We start from the raw sequence: 16,141 nt of genomic DNA, 5'->3' as shown, positions 1-16,141 counted from the left end.
CCCAGCAACAATCAGGAGCAGAAACACTATATCACACCAACTATATGGCCATCCTGCACCTTAGCAGGTGACAGTCTCCATACAGCTGCCACTGTGAGGCAGCTTGAGGGTTCCTGCCCTTAAGCTACTCACCCTGGGCACCTCTGCATTGGGAAAAGCTAACACTCACAGGGGACGGCACATCCCTGGGAAAGTGGGACGAAGGGACGATCACGCCCTGGAAGGACATTTTTCCACCCAGCCCAAGCACTCCACTCCACCCTGCACCTTTTGGCCTTTGGACACCTGAAACCACAGCAGTAGGAGGTGCCAGAGGGCCAACAAGAAGGAGGTCACCAGGAGGAGCTGGGGACAGCCCAGCATCACTCACCGCAGGGCCCGCAGCCGGCAGGTGGGCTGCTGCAGTCCCTTGCACAGCAACCGCACACTGCTGTTGCCCAGCTTGTTGTCACCCAACTCCAGCTGGGCCAGGCTGGGGTGCGTGGCCAGCAGCCCAGCGAGGTCCTCGCAGCAGCCCTCCGTGAGGCCACACCAGTGCAGCCTGTGGGAGAGAGCAGCAGAGAACCGCCAGTTTGGCACACCCAAGAGCTCCGCCCACCCCACCTACCTGCAGCATGGCCAATCAGCATGGAGGGACCAATGAGGGGGCTCAGCCCCACTCTCAGCCAATCCCCTAGCAGGGCAGACCCAAAAGGAGCTCTGGCCTGCCCCAATGGGCAGCAAGGAGAGGGGCTTCCCATAGCCCTGGCCACCCATCCCCAGGGACCAATCCCAGCCTGCCTCCCCCCTCCCAAATGGGGGCCAGGTTCTGGGGGCCACGGCATGGGGAGGGTGCAGCCTCCTCACCAGCAGCACCTCAGGCTCGTGGGGCCACGAGCCACGCGCGGGTGGTGAGGTTTACCCGCCTCATTTGCTTGTCTTTATGGCACAGCGCAGGCCTCTTACCTGAGCGCTTTTACTTTGCTGCTTGTGTTCTTCAGCGCCTGGCAGAGCAGGGAGATAGGGGACTGCTGCTCCTCCGCCGGCCGTCGTTTCCTGAAAACCATGGGGCTGGTATTCTCTCCAGCTCACCAGGCAAGAGGGAGCTGCCGCACCCTCCATGCCAAGGGAAGGAAGGAGAGACACAGACAGCCTTTACCTGCCACCCAGCAAACATGAGTTTCTGTAGGTCCCACCTTAGACTTCGGTGCCTAAGCATCCCAAAGCAAGGCTTACTGCCAGCTCCCAGAGCGTGGCTCACTGCTGTTGGAGCCACGCTGGTTGTGCCTGGCCCTGCTGCCCATGCTGCGTGGTATGGACAGGACCAAAGGGCCCAGGGAGAAGAGGCAGCCTTGCCCCTGGGTCGCTGGGTTCCTCTGGGCCTGGGCAGGGGGAGGCTGAACTGTGATACCCGGGAAGTCAAGTTGAGATGCTGCATCTCCTTTGATCCCCCTGTACACAGCAGGTGGAGGACCCTGCATGACTTTCATTCTCCTACAGTGCTCCTGGAGCCTAAGTAAAATCCTCTGCTGAGGAGCTGAGTGAAACTGCTAGTGGAAAGAGAGGTTTGGATGAAAGGGAGCTGGGAGTGCATCATAGCACTAGTTCATTAAGGTTTTAGCATGGTAAATCCTTCCATCGTTATCAGTTACTAAAGCAGAAAGGAGTCATACTTACCAATATAACCCTGGTGCGGAGCTTGCGACCAGCTCTTCCTTGTAATCTTGCTGTTCAAAGGAGCACCCTTTGAAGGTCACTGAGTCCAGTCCATTCCATTGCTCGATACAGAATGAAAGAGCCATTTGATCATATCGAGTCAGCTTGATGTCATGCAACTCTAGCCCAGTGAAATAATTCAAGGCACGCTTCACAAAGTCTTCTTCGTAAATCTCAAACAAACAGTGAAAAATAGCCAGCTCCTTAATCTTCGTTGTCCCTTCACCTGGAGGCGAAATTCCTCTAGGCCTTGCCTCAATCGATCTCAGCATAGCTTCCTTAAATTTTGGTGAAAGTCTACACCCAATTCTTTGGTCCATGTATTTTATGGATTTTCCATTTACCAGACCAAACAAGAAACTCATTGTTACCATCAAATCCTTTCTAGATTTGCTATAGTTTTCCAGTAACATTTTTACGTCCTTAACATGAGCCCCTGAGTCACCTAGTGTCTCCTCATTCTCCAGGACATAAAACATTGCTGCAAAGAACTCCTGGAGGTGCAGATGAATGAAGCTGTAGACATTCCCATGGTCTATGCCTTTCTTTAAAATGTTCTCATTGAGGAAGAGGGAGAGAAGGTCTGGCTGATCTAAGCCACGGTCCTTGATTTCCTTTTCCTCAAACAGCACCTTGTGCATCCACATTCCGTCAGCAGCCAAGCAGCAAAGTTTGCGTAGGAACTGCTGCAGGTCCTGTTTGCTATCACTTGCTCTGCACTTCAGTAATCTGGAAAGGTAAAACACATACATGCTTGTGGTTGTTTTAGAGCTCGCTGTAAGATTTTTCTTCTTGTAAAGTTCTTGTTTAAGGATGGTGCAGACAGTCCAGCTCATGATGGGGACAAGGCACATGGCGAAGAGTGTTTTGTTGCCTTTGACAAACCTGAAGGCTGTATCTGCTTTATCATCGGTGTCAAAAAACCTGTGGAAATATTCCTCCCTCGCAGCTGCTGAGAAGCCCAGTATTTCTGCATAACACTCGCCCTCTAAGCACTGCCCCAGATTCTGAAGGGCCGTTGGCCTCGTAGTGATCAGCAAGGAGGATTCAGAGAGAACAAATTTCTTAAGTAAACTGACCAGAGTGGTTTCCAGTGGCTTCTCTTCCCTGGGGTCAGAGCTCAGGTCACCTTCTGGCTGAAGCAAAGAAAATCTCAGGTAGTCCAAGCCGTCAATAAGGAACAGGACCTTTTTTTGATTATCCAGAATCTTTCCGATTGGTGTACTTCTGTGTGGACAGCATTTTGAAATCAAGCCTGCCACACTCACTTCTTTAGTAGGGCTAATTTCTTTACAGTTTATGTAGAAGATATAGTCAAACTGCGTATAAAGGACTCCTTCTGCCCACTCTACCATGATCTTCCTCATTGTCATTGTCTTTCCCATTCCTGCAGCTCCCACCAGCACAACGGTCTGGGACGTTTGTCCTTCTTCATCAGGTTGAAACAGCTGTGCCACGGTAACAGCAGCGTTAGCTTGTTCATTGCTGGTGTCTGCATGTCTCTGGCTTACACCCAGGGTTTCCTGTTCTCCTTCACTTTTGGTCTGAGGCTTTGTAACAATCGTCAGGCTGGTGTAGCGGCTACTTACAGTCAGGTTCTCACCGAGACGAGCATTCACTTCTTTATAGTGAAGGAACTCTCTTATGACATGTGCTCTGTATTTCTGTTTATACTCTAAACCAACAAGAAGCAAAGTCAGTTCCAAATGAAGCCAGATTTCTTAGGAGCTTCTCATCAATAGAACTACTCTTACAGCACACCAGGGCTGCATGACATCTGTTTCACAAGCTTTGTTAAGGAGAGCTCCCCAAACCTGAGCAATGGCTGGTGTAGAGCCAGCCTCAGGAAATACAAACGAATTTTTGAGAGGCAAAGTGGTACAACCAGCGGCTCCGTAGGAGCTTATTTCCTCCATGTCACCCACAAAGTCCACCTTCTTCTTTCAGGCTCTGCCAGGATTGTCCCCAAGGTGTGCCTAGTGTCCTCCTGGTAGGCAGGTGAACCCTGGTCTCATGGCTGCAATAACTGCTTACCTGTTTTCTGTTTCTTTTTGTGTTTAAATGGCCCATACCTGAACTGAACCCTGAACTGAATGAAGAACTGAACATGAGTATTATCATAGGAGTGTGGCACAGTCCCCTGGAGAAGGGGAGGCTCAGCATCAGCAATTTCCTGAAGGGCTCAGGGCTTTCTTTCATCCGACAGAGCTAAAGACTAGGGCAAATGAGAAAGATATTGCCTGCAGAAATTTATAGGGCCCGTGGTAGCTAGGGGGTCCTACATATGTCCCAGGCCCCCACCGCCCACTGATCCATCAACAGCCATTTTAGCCACTCCCCAGTCCTCAGGCCTCTTCATTCACCCCGGGGACAAGGAAGATGCACTGCCCCGCAGCCCCAGAAGTGCAACCTGATAGGGAAACCAGAGGAGAGTCTGCAAAAATGGCCGAGAAAAAATTCTGCACCCTTCAGCTGTTCTGGTTACCTTTTCACATCTCCTGCTTGCTATCAATCCCTGGCCCATCACTCCCTTGCTGAGCCCTCTGCCTAAAACTGGGTAGAGCAAATGCAATTGTCTGGAGACAGCCATAGTCTTTGTGCACCACTACTCCTGGGGTCAAAGGCGCTGTCATTGGGCACCTGGGGTACCTTCAGGTGCAAAATGTTGCCGAATGGGAGCTCTGCAGTGCCACACTGGGAGCAAAACTGACATCCCCAGGTAGTTGTTCCACACATGGTAATAAACACAAGGCCCAGTGCAGGGCAAAGTGAGTTGTGGCATGCTGTTGGCCCTGTAGAGATGCACTTACTCCTCAGCACAAGAGAAAAGGCTCTGGAAAGCCCTGGCCTCTCCAAGGCCTTCCAGGCCGTGCAGAGAGACAAAGGGCTTCTTTACCCTGAGTGGCATAGGCCTGGGGTGGGCAATGCCACTGCTGAGCTGCCAGATGCTGCTCCCTGCAAGTCCAGGGGGAGGTACAGAGCGGGGAGGGCAGAGGGAGACAGCGCCCGGGGCGCTTCAGCCCAGCCTGGACCTGCGTCCTACCTCCCACTCTACAGGGCCCCTTTCTCCACACTGACTGCAGCGGGGACATGGGACAATGACACTCCTGGTGTGTGTCTGGTGAATGAGCCATGACCCCAACCCCGCACCCTCGTTTCTCTCCAACACAGTGCCTGGAATGGCAGCCAGTTCAGCATCTGCGGTAATCGTGGGGGTGGCTTTGGGAGCCAAGGGGACCTTTGCTCATGCCTGGCTGTGCTGGCCAAGCTGTTCAGCCCAGCCATGACTTACAGGCCTCTCTGACCTCCTCTAAGTTCTGGCAGCAGCACCCAGGCAAGGGCAGGGCACTGGCCAGCACCTGGCGCCACCCCAACACTTTCCCTCCATCCCACATGCCAGAGCCCTCTGCCAGGGCAGGGGCGAGGGTGGCAAGTGCCTGCCCACAGTCGCTTCACAGCTGCTGGGCATCCTTCTCTCTCCCAGGGGAAGCTCACCTCCCACGCGGGCACACTTTTCCCAGATGCAGCACAACCAACAGCCGCTGTGCCCAAGCGGGGGCACTTTCCCACTGCGTACAGACACCAGGGACCAGGCGCAGAGCGGCAATTCACTCAGGCCTCTTGCAGAAGGCATGCTTCCTTTACTCCAAACCTCAGTGCATTGCTGCTTCTTCCCCTAGTTAAAAGGGTAGCAGGTCACAGCAGCTGAAGCCAGTGGGAAGTAAAAGACTGGAAGGGGCTTATCAGACCTCAGCATTATGGTATGGGCTGTGTACAGATGCCAGCAGGACTTGCACAGAGACAGGAGCACGATACAAAGTGCATAACCGCTGACCATGGAGGCCTTCTATGTTTAAGTGGAAGAACAAGGTTGTAAGGTATCAAAGCCATGAGCTGATGATAAAGATGGAAGTGCAGTAATTGGGGAGCGATAGAAGGAAATTAAGCATCAAGAGACGTTCAGACAGCTTTCTTCCAGGCCCACTTTGTACACATTGTGGAGGATGCCTCCAGTGGTGGACACAAGGCACGTTCCTGCTCTCCTGGATGGGGCTATCGTGTCATGGCAGGCAGGGAGGTAGGCTCTAGGCTGTTTGAGGCACCCCCACCCATAACACCAGGGGGTGTTGGTTAACCCTGTTGGGCTGCAGGGTTCCCGTACAGTAAGGGGAACCTCCAGAGAGAAGAGAAAGCCCCACAATGCATAAATGGGACGAGCAAGAGGAGAGGTCATTACCAGCCTCCCATGCTAACAGGATCACAGTTGGACATACTCATGTTTCCAGGCTCCCCAGGGAGCTGAAATCTGATTTTTTACTGATTTCCACCTATCTCTAGGAACATTCAAGGGAAAAGAGACTAAGAAAAGTAAAATTTAGTCCAGCTTCCTACCTTTGACTTTTTCATCTTGAATTTTATCAGCGAGGTCTCTCCGGTTCATCTCTTCAAACACACCAGTTGCTATCTCCATTGCAATGTCTTCTCCATAGTGCTCACTCATGCAGTTGACAAGTGTGTAAACATGGCTGGCTTTTTCCAGTGATTTCTTGGGGATATTCCATCTTCCTTTGTAACTAATACGTGATAATTTATTCTTAAACTTTAGAAAATCCTCAGGAGTAAGATCTTGCAGTGCTTGTAAGAGGACATCTATTGCACAATTTTCTTTTGCCATCATAGGATATAAAAAGTCACCTGAAAATATCACAGGGTAGAAATGAACTTTCTCCTACTGTCATTACAGGACATCCTGGGAACACAAAAACACAGCACAGCAAAGGCCAACAAGTATGGTATTTAGGGCTCACAGAGTCTTGTAGACAACAATATTTGATGGGGTTACAATAACATAGTTGCTGGTGCTCCTTCGCACACAGTTCAGATGGCAGAGCACAAAGATCAAGCTGTCCAGCACCTCCCCATGTCAGGACCTGTTCGTAGTTTGCATTTTGCCATCTTTTAGATGGGAAGTGCCCAGGCAGGAGATTTGCCAAGCATGATAGTTTGGGCAAGACTGACAAATGGTTTTTCTCTTCCAGGGAAGGACACACAGAAAGATGCCTTATTAAGACCATACATTTTTGCTGGGCTACCATAACTCATTGGAAGGCCTCAGCACAAATCATGTGGCTATAAGGATGCGTCTTACAGCCACAGACAGGGGGTCTGCACACATTTGCCAATCAAAAGGGAAATTTCCCAGCTCTCCTGTGGTTGAGCAAAGCTTGGTCGAGCTTTGTAACAAATCGACGCAGAGCTCCTGCCTGCTGGGAGCATCTACAGCATGCACCAACAATCTGGTTAGTGCTCTGCTGTCCTCCCCCTCACCTGAGTCTGCTCTGTGCAGGGTGAGCTGCATGTCCCCTGCCGTCACACCTCCTGAGAGCCATTGTCATGCCAGGGCTCATAGCAAGGGGTGACCTCTTTTGGGACCAGGCTATTCCCAAGCTGGCAGAGAGGGAATCCTGGTTGGAGGCAGTTCTTTCACCAGTCCTGAGCCTCAGCCCCATTTTCTACCTAGCAATCAGCCTTAAAAGCCACTGGCAAGGTGTGAACATGCCTCAGCCTGCTGCAGTAAAGGCTGTCCATAGCGGGTCAACAGCCTGGTACTGTCACACCTACTCCACCAGCAGCTGGAGCTGGGCAGCGTGAGACCCTCCTCCTCCTGATCCTTGTGAGGCTCACTAAAGCACCAGGATACACAGCTCTTGTTCTGCATGGCTGCCTTTTAAAGGAAAGTATAATTTAAAAATAAACCCTGTTAATGGCCTTAACAGTTGCAAGCGGTACTTCAGAAAATGCCAGGTGAGGGTGCAAACTTCATTCACAGCAGGAGTTACGAGGCAGGTGAAGTTACAGGTGCAGGTAGGGTTGCTGAGGCAAGGGTCACTAGTAGCTCAAAGATTCAAGAATACCAACACTGAAAGGCATAAAATCCTAGCGGAGGAGCGCTGAGTGTTGTTCCTGTGAGCCATGGGGATGGATCCTGCAGTCCCCTGTGGATTGGTGCCTGCCTGGCCAGCAAGGACTCTGCAGGTGCCTTAGCAAAGTGGTAAGCACATTAATATTTAGCCTAGTAGCTCATTAAGTCCTAGCTGTCTCGGCCACTTTTCAGCCAATAAATTATTGCTTTGTATTTTGCAGATGTTCTCCTTGCACTCCTTCCACACAACCACGGGTGCCCAGACAGGGGGATTCAAAGATGCACAGTAACAACTGGGGCAGGAATTGAAAGGAGGGAGGAAATGAAGGGGAAACACATCAGGCGTGTGGGCACCGGGCATCTCCCTGCCGTACCCAGAGGGGACAGAGTGCTGGGCTTGCAAGGAGCACTGCTTCTGTCATTGGAACTGCTATAGATTTGGGTTATACTACCGAAATATTTCATTTGATAATAGAAATTGGGGGGGGGGGGGGGGGGATCCTCTGTCACCTCAAGGGTCTTCCAGTCTTTGCCACAAGGTTAGCATGGTTAGCAGGTTTTCTTGCCCAGCACCTTCCTGCCCAACACGGGAAGGACAGAGGGAAGCGCCAGAAAAACTGCGGCCTTAATGGTTAGCCGGGGGGGTTTCTAACCAGACGAGGCAGAGTCGTGGCTCTCTAGGAGCCCCCAGCCCTGCAGCCCGCCTGGCCGTGGGGACGGCTGGGCCCTCAGGGACCCACCAGGCCAGCTCCCTGTCCCGCACAGCCCCCAGCCCTGGGGAGGAGCACGGCCTGGGGGGCAGCACAGGGCCCAAGGTCTGCACCCCTGGCCTTGCCGTGCCGGCCCTGGATGCTGGGCAGCCGTGCGGCTATGCACTCACCCTGCAGTGCTCCAGCACCGACCAAGCCAGGGGGCTGCTCAAAGTCCCAGTTCCCCATACAGGCAGCGATTCAGTTTTGAAATGACTCTCCGCATCCGGCCCACCCTTCCTTCTTCCTCTGGGGGTCGGCCTCCTGGCACCGCTTGACTCAGCTCGCCATGCTGGGGGCCTCCTTGCCAGCTCCCGGGGTTGCTGCAGGGGACCTGGACCAGGATAAACACTGTATGCGGTGGCTGCGTGGGGAAGGGCTCAGCCTTCCTCTCCAGAAATTTTCTTTGCCTGAGGGGCCAGGATAAAAACACCTGGCTGGATGACTTAATAGCTAAAGGAGACCCAGCAGTAATCCCACAGGAAACATGCTGTGCTGGGGGGAAACAGCTGCTTTGGGAGCGTACGCTCACAGGTGCTGTGGTTTCCCTCTCGCCTCCCCCACCACCCTGAGCTTGCCTTCCTGGGCCTGCCTGCCTCCCTTTAAAGCTGAGGGTTTCTCAGCCTAGCTGGGAACTGAAGCTCCTCCTGTGACTTCTGCATTTCTGTGCTGCCCTCATGCCTGTTCCCATTTCACAGCCTGGAATAGAAATGCAAAGGCAGGCTGGCAGAGGTGCGAGATTCCTTCATGCAGTGCAGCAGCAGCAGGTGGAGGGTTTGACTGAAAAAGCATCATGCCTCCAATTCCCTAACCCTTCTGGATGAAGGGCTGGGGAGCAGCAGGAGCTGCTGCCCCGACAGCAGGGCAACGGCCTCGCTGACAGGGCACAGCCCCACTGACAGGGACTGGGGTCAGCCAAGAGCCCAGATCACCAGGCAAGTCCATAGCAGTGAGGCAGCTCCGAGGTCAAGCCAGAAAGTGCTGTTTTGTCACTCTGCCAAAGTACTTTCATTTTCCTCTGGGTCCCTAAGCCTTTCGTTAGATGTGTTTTTGTAAGAAATGTCAGGTTGTCCCCTCTTCTCCCTTTGGATCCTCTTTATTTCTCTTAGCACGCTTTATTCTCACCTCCGTTTCCAGCTCACCTCGTCCAGTGAGTCACAGAAGGACGTAGCTGGAAAGGGACTTCTGGAGGTCTCTGGTCCAACCTCCTGCTCAAAGCAGGGCCCAGTGGAGCAGGTTGCTCACGGTTGCATTCAACTGAATTTCCAGCATCTGCAAGGATGCCAATTCCCTGTTCCAGTGTTTGGCCACCCCCACAGGGTTTTTTTTTTTCTTATATTTAATTGGAATTTTCTCTCATGCAGTTTGTGTCTGATGCTCCTTGCTCTATCACTGTGCGCCTCCCAGAAGCATCTAGCTCCATTGTTCTATCTACTCCCTGTTTTAAAGGAAACCTAAGAAATGTAAAACAAATTTGTTTTTAGAAGACTACCATCTAGTGGCTTAGAAACATACTAAGGAGATGCAGCTGGAATTAGATTCAGGTGAACTCAAAGGAGAGGAAGAAAAAAACCCACCACACTGCAGAAGCCAGTAGAGGGATCATTGTTTGCTGCAACGTTCACCCTAGAGCAAGGGGGACCTCCAAGGGGATGGGAAGATAAAATTAGAGGCTCACAAAAGCAAATTAGGATGAGGAAATTAAAATTAGATGCTGTAGCTGCAATGATGGAGAATTAGATTGGGAGCTGTCATAGGAAGATGATTATTGGGATGATATGTATGAAAGGGAAAGGAAAGAGGAGCAGGGAACAGCATACACAACACATTAGGACTGCCATGCTGCGGTGGGGAGGTGCAGCAGAGCAAGCTGCTGCTGCTGTTACAATAACAGATTGATGCCAGGGGATGCGAGACCACGAGCTGCAGGTTTTGGGTCATGGAAGAAAGCCCAGCTGTGGACTGCAATGTAACACTTCCAGAAATGGCTTCAAACTTCAAATCAAATGGAAATGAAATAGGTAAACTGCTTAGAGCTTGTGCTACACCAGCCTTTACTTAGATGTTATCCATTATTATTAATGGACATGGGTGTCCTTTTTAAGGAACCCAGTAATAAACCAAAGGTATGCTTCACTGATGCAAGGATATGAGCAAGGAAAAATAGACCTCTATACGGCTATTAATGGAATAGGACAGCAACTAGTGGGGAAACTAAAAAAAGGATTACCCCAAATAGCAGGAGTACAGGCTATCATAGATATCATTCAAAGATGCAAGCTATCTAAGCAGGACCCACTACATCTCTTTAAGGACACTGACCATGTTCATAATGGAATAAAATACTGGAGGTATGGCTGGAGAAAGGGGGACAGAAAGCATATGATGGGAAATGAAGGAAACCAGGGATTTATTATACACGCTCACAAAGACAGTGGGAATAAAATATATGTACTGCATATTAAAACACATAGGAAGACTGAAAACAATTCTAAGAGACAGTTTAATAAGCAAGGAGATTGGCTGACTCAGTTTAATTGCTGCACTCTTGAGTCAGAGGAGGGTTTGCAGCATCCTTGCTGGATTTGTGAGTAATAACCTGGGATTTGCAGATGACGAAAGGAGAGGGGGGAATAGCTAGCTGTAAGGCCACTAAATATGGCATTACCATTGCTAACCAGGCCAAAAGTTGTGTATTAAGGTAACTATATAGGCCTCAGTGGTCAGATTTTGCCCATCTGAAGCTTTATTTTCCTTACTTTCTTATGTTTAACGGGAGTAAATGGTAATTCCTACAACTTTTTTTCATGATTAGATATCTAACCTGTGGCCTGTTGCTGTCTCACTCAGTTTGGTCTAACTACTTAACATAATGATATGTTACTACTCAACATAATAATAACTCAGGATCCTAGAATAAAAATGGTTACAGCTCTCAAGGGAGTATTGAGAATTACAGCTGTTAAGATCCGGATCCACCCAGGCTGGGGAATCACAGTTAAAGCTTTGCAAAAATGCTGTGAAATGATAATAACCTAATGACCTTGGTGGTTTTATTCATTTACAAGATAATCCTCTAAGTGACAACAGTTTGAAGAGACACAGCTAGACCTAGTGACAGATTTGCTGAATTCAGTAATGGTCTCCTAAGCAAGCGTGTAAACGTAGGAGGAAATGGGGGGCAGGAAATCACAGAAGAAAGGAAAGAGAAGGGAAGCTTTGAAACGGAGGGGAAGCAAAGGGCTATCAGTGCTTGAATGAGAGAGAATTAATTGTGGGTTAAATAGATATATGTGAAGGCCTGAGAGGGGGGATAATGGATAATGAAATATCATGACCGAGTCACAGATAGAAGTAACATTGAAGGGAGACAGTATGGATAGGTATTGGAGGATACTTATATCTGTCCAATGACCAACACTTAATCAGTAAACCCAACAATGCTCTAAGAATAAGAAGGAAAAAGAATAGTCTATACTAAATGTAACTACTGATAATGTGAATAATCCCCCTGCTAGTCCTCACCCTGCTGTGCCCCCTCCTCCTCGCTGTTCAGCTCTTCCATCCCAAGGGTGCAAGGCCCAGCCTGCATGGAGGTGAGGAGGGCAAAAGCAGTGCAAGGCTAGCTGAAAACTTCACGCAAGATCAAGCCATTAATTCAACAGTCAAAACTAGACAAAGCTGGCCTGAACATCGCAATCATACATAGTCTTTTTCAATAATGCCTGGGAATAGCATTTTTTGTATACCTGGGCTACATTGACAATGATATTAGGCTTTCTAACAACAAGATGATGTTGTAAGATGTACCTGAGTAACAGAATTGGAAGAGGTCTGTTATACGTGTAATCTTAGTCATGCTAAAGGCAAATGTATTGGCTAACTGGACAATCATATGAGGAGTGGGAAACATCCCATCATCACCAACATGTTACAGGGAGATATCTGGGAAAGGGATTAAGGGAAATACTATTCTGCGCCACTTAATGCAGCCTGCTGCATGGTTAATTGCATTTGCATATATGGTTTTGTTAATTATGATAATCATAATATGCTATAGATCTAAAATGCTTATAAGTAAATATGATGATTACAGAGCTAATAAATTACTAGTGATTACATAAACTCTGAATGAACATTAACAATACCGTAAATACAACATAGTTTTGACATAGTTTTGAGGAAAAACTTCTTTACTGTGAGAGTGACTGAGCACTGGCACAGGTTGCCCAGAGAGGTTGTGGAGTCTCCTTTGCTGCAGATATTCAAAACCCACCTGGATGCGATCCTAGGAAATATGCTCTAGGTGACCCTGCTTGAGGAGGGGGGTTGGACTAGATGATCTCCAGAGGTCCCTGCCAACCTCAACCGTTCTGTGATGCTGTGATTCTGTGACATGGGGACAGATGTCAGAAAAGCCTCCTCTGGGTAAGTATGCATGAAGAGGCACTGATGGAGAAACAGTTGCTGGAAAATAAAGGTCGTGAGTGAGCAGGACAGCCCTATGAGCAGGGAGCAAAGGGGACCCCAATGCAGGCAGTGCCCTCACCACCAGGCACCATCCTGCAAGGTCTGCTCTGGGAACAGGGTAATAATCTCACCAGTCCCTGATAGGGTGAGGGGATAAACCAGATCTGAGGTCCATGCAGGGGGATCAGTCAGGAACAGCAGAAGATGCAGCCAGAAATGGGACTGGAAACAAGGCTACAACAGAGGTCTGAGGTCCATCCCTGAGACAGGACTGAAGACAAGCTACAACATACATCTAAGAGGTCCAACCAGGAGACAAGCTACCTACAGTGTAGGCATGAGGGCCACACTGGAGAGAAGCCTGAGACAGGACTGGAGACCAGTACTCCTACACCATAGCTGAGGGACTGAAGGCCCAGGGCTGAGCTTAAATAGAGCCCCTGGGGAGAAGGTTTGGATAGAGGCCCCAGGTGAGGTTGGTCAGGGCCATAAGGTCTGTTAGTGGCTCAGGGAGGATAGGGGCATATAGTGCAGAGCATGGGGGAGCAGGGCTATGGTTTGAGGAGGTCTGGCTGAGCTGTGGGGGGGGGGGGGGGGTTACTCCTGCTCCAGCTCATGGGGGCAAGTGCATTTCCAAAGCTGCCCAGAGACCTTACTAAAATATTAGCCTGCCTTGAGTGGGTGATAGGGGACTCTCAAATTTGACCAGAAGGGCACCGTGCTTGCATTTTCACTCCAAGAGAAATGCAGAAATTTTCCATGCAAGATGCCAAGCCAGGCAGCACTTCAGCTGTTATGACTGCAAACCTCCTTTGGCTGCCATCACATCCACTCTACTATGAGAAATGTCCTTCATCCTGGTTCTTTGGAAACATGGTGGTAGAGGGAGATGGCTGCTTCCCAAATCGCCACAGGTGCTTGCTGCAGCATGGCCTTTTCCCTCCCTCTCCCAGCCCAAGGTGGCTCACAACTGAGGCTATAGCAGAGAGATGCTCCCTTGGGAAGACCTGATGCTGGATGCCAAGTAGCCCGGTGCGCTGAGGTGGGGATGAAATTGGGGTAAATCGGTTTTCTAGTCTTAAGAGCTGTGCTCTCCTTCACCTCTCCTACCCTGGTGGCAACCAGGGGTAACTCTGCAAAGGTGAGGCAAAGAGGTCACCGTGGCCCTCTTCTCGAAGGCAGCTGCCAGTGCCAGGTTACCCACTTGCTGTTTGCCAGCCAGCTGTTCAAAAACTGCCTGGAGCAGAACAGCACTGGTGGGAGGCCTCCCAAAAACTGGAGAGAGGGAGGGATTAGGGCTTTAATTATAACTCTCCGCTCATGCTTTTGTAAGCCACACTGTCGCATGCGAGGGAAGGCTGCGAGGACGCTGCTAGCCAGCTCTTCGGTGAGCATGGTCATACACAGAGGTGTCTTGGGGGGTGCAAAGCACCCACGTGGCGACAGCGAAAGGGCCCTCTGCGATGCAAACACCCTGGAGCTTGCGTGTGCATCCTACCGCCTGGCAGCGTGGGACCAGCCGTTGAATCAGGCACGATGGCAAAGAAAAGGCATTGAGGGGCTACTGGGTTCGGCGCAGCCGGCTCCGAGGGAAACGAGCTTTGCTTGCATTGGAGGGAACTTTGCCCAAGCCTCTCCTTGCTGTTGTCACGTCCCTCACGCTTGCGGGAAATCAAATAGGTGCAGGCTGCGATGAGAATAACCGTTTGCCTCTGAAAGTCCAGCCGGGAGCGAGTCCTCCCAGGGCATGCCGCACTCCTGTCTGGGACGGCGCTGCCCCTGGCCCCAGCAGCAGGAGCAGCCGCAGCACAGCAGAAGCAGTGTGGTTTAAGACGCCTGGCTCTGGCTGACCTTGAAGAAGCTGTTTTCACCTTGCTGTGTCTGGAGCTGAATCGATGCCTCCCGTGCGTGGCAGGCGGTGCTCACTGTGCCTGCGCTGGATGCTGGCACCCGGCTCTCATCTGCACCGGGATGGGGATGACGTGACCCACTTACTGCAGGAGACGGAGCAAGCTGGAAGACCCTTCCTGTGCTTCGTGCCAGAGCCAGGGGCTTTTTCTGAGTGCTGGCTTGCTCCAGTGTCGCTCGCCTGGCTTCTCCTCTTGTGCTTGACATTGGAGGTCACAGCCACTGGTTTTATGGCTCTTTCCTTTTGATTCTGTTTTTTTTTTTCTTAACATCAATAAAAATAATTTTTTGATCCCAAATCTGGGAGAAGGCTGAGTCCTGTGGATGCATCATGTGAGGCTGTTTATCAGAGACAGAGGCAGAGCGCATGAGGATGGAGAAATTGGAGCCAGAAACCCCCTGGCCTCAGCTCCTCCAGACTCATGGGACTGGTGTCTGCAATTTCCGCTGGCAGGCGGCTCCTTCCCTCTGCTCCTGCAGCGCAGCCAGGAGGCGCAGACACCGATGATAACGCGTACCTGATGTAAAGGTGGCAGAAGGGTTTTGTGCAATCCTGTGCCCTGCTCCTGGGGACCAGCAATTTGGGTGCCTCGCCTACATTAAATCACAGGTTTTCACAAGCTTTGGCAGGAACTTACTCCTTTTCTTCTGCTAGCGGTGCGATCAGCACATGCAAAAGGCATTAGAAAAGGGATGCGGCTGGGTTATAAAAGGGATGAACCTTGGGTGATCTTGGCTGTGCCTGGCATAAGTCCCTGAAATGAGGCAGGGTGGGGAGGGCTCATGCTCTTGGGTTCAGGCTAGGTACCAGACTGGCGCAGCAGAGGCGACGTTAGCATTAGCCACAGCTAATTCTGCCTGTGCCAGCTTATCCGGGGAGCCAAGCAGGCTCCTGAAGCCAAGCAGAACGACAAGATGCCCTTGCTCATCCCTGCTCCAAGGGAGTATTGGCCGCTGCATGCAACGCCAGCCCCTCGAAGCACAGCCTTTCCTAGGAGAGTTGGGGTCCTGCATCCAGCGTTTCCTGCAGCGTGCGCTTCAAACTTGGCCCTAACGTTTTCTTTACAGCCTCAGCTTTTTTTAAAGCATGTTGGCATGGCTGGACCCATGCTAACTTTGGCTCTCCTGCCAGGGCAATTCAGCAGAACCAGAAAGGGGCAAGGAAGAAAACACTGATTTTACCTCCGGCGCTTCCGGCTTGTCTCCCCGAGTTATGTTCGTGGCTGAGACGTTGCCCGGCTACGCTTTACGGGGCAGGGTAGGAATTGGGGGGGGGGGGTAAAAGCAAGATTTGACCCGAGCGATGCGTGGTTGCAAGGATGGGGCCCATTCGGAGGAGGTGGGAGCTGGGGTAGCGATGGGAAGCATGCCTGCTTCTAGCGAACACGCTTGCAAA

General features: G+C 50.9%; 1 protein-coding gene across 5 annotated transcripts in view; it reads right to left on the bottom strand.

Moving 5' to 3' along the window:
* The window catches only part of LOC104141492 (NACHT, LRR and PYD domains-containing protein 3), a 57,684-nt gene that overhangs the window by 6,335 nt on the left and 35,208 nt on the right, over nt 1-16,141 (bottom strand). For 3 of the 5 annotated variants that reach the window (XR_011141238.1, XR_011141237.1, XM_068944341.1), the window contains exons 1-5: nt 8,499-8,922; nt 6,088-6,390; nt 1,657-3,370; nt 946-1,035; nt 371-541 (exon numbers count right to left, since the gene is read on the bottom strand). Coding sequence is in view for 3 of the 5 variants with exons in the window: in XM_068944341.1 (XP_068800442.1) it covers nt 371-541; nt 946-1,035; nt 1,657-3,370; nt 6,088-6,390; nt 8,499-8,556 (2,336 nt within the window). In the remaining 2 variants the exon portion in view is untranslated. Of the gene's footprint in view, nt 1-370; nt 542-945; nt 1,036-1,656; nt 3,371-6,087; nt 6,391-8,498; nt 8,923-16,141 lie in introns of those variants that run through there. The other 2 variants (XM_068944339.1, XM_068944340.1) reach the window with 2 other exon arrangements.

Source organism: Struthio camelus, chromosome 5, assembly GCF_040807025.1.
Source record: "Struthio camelus isolate bStrCam1 chromosome 5, bStrCam1.hap1, whole genome shotgun sequence".
NCBI lineage: Eukaryota > Metazoa > Chordata > Aves > Struthioniformes > Struthionidae > Struthio > Struthio camelus.
This window is presented reverse-complemented; position numbering and strand designations above follow the sequence as displayed.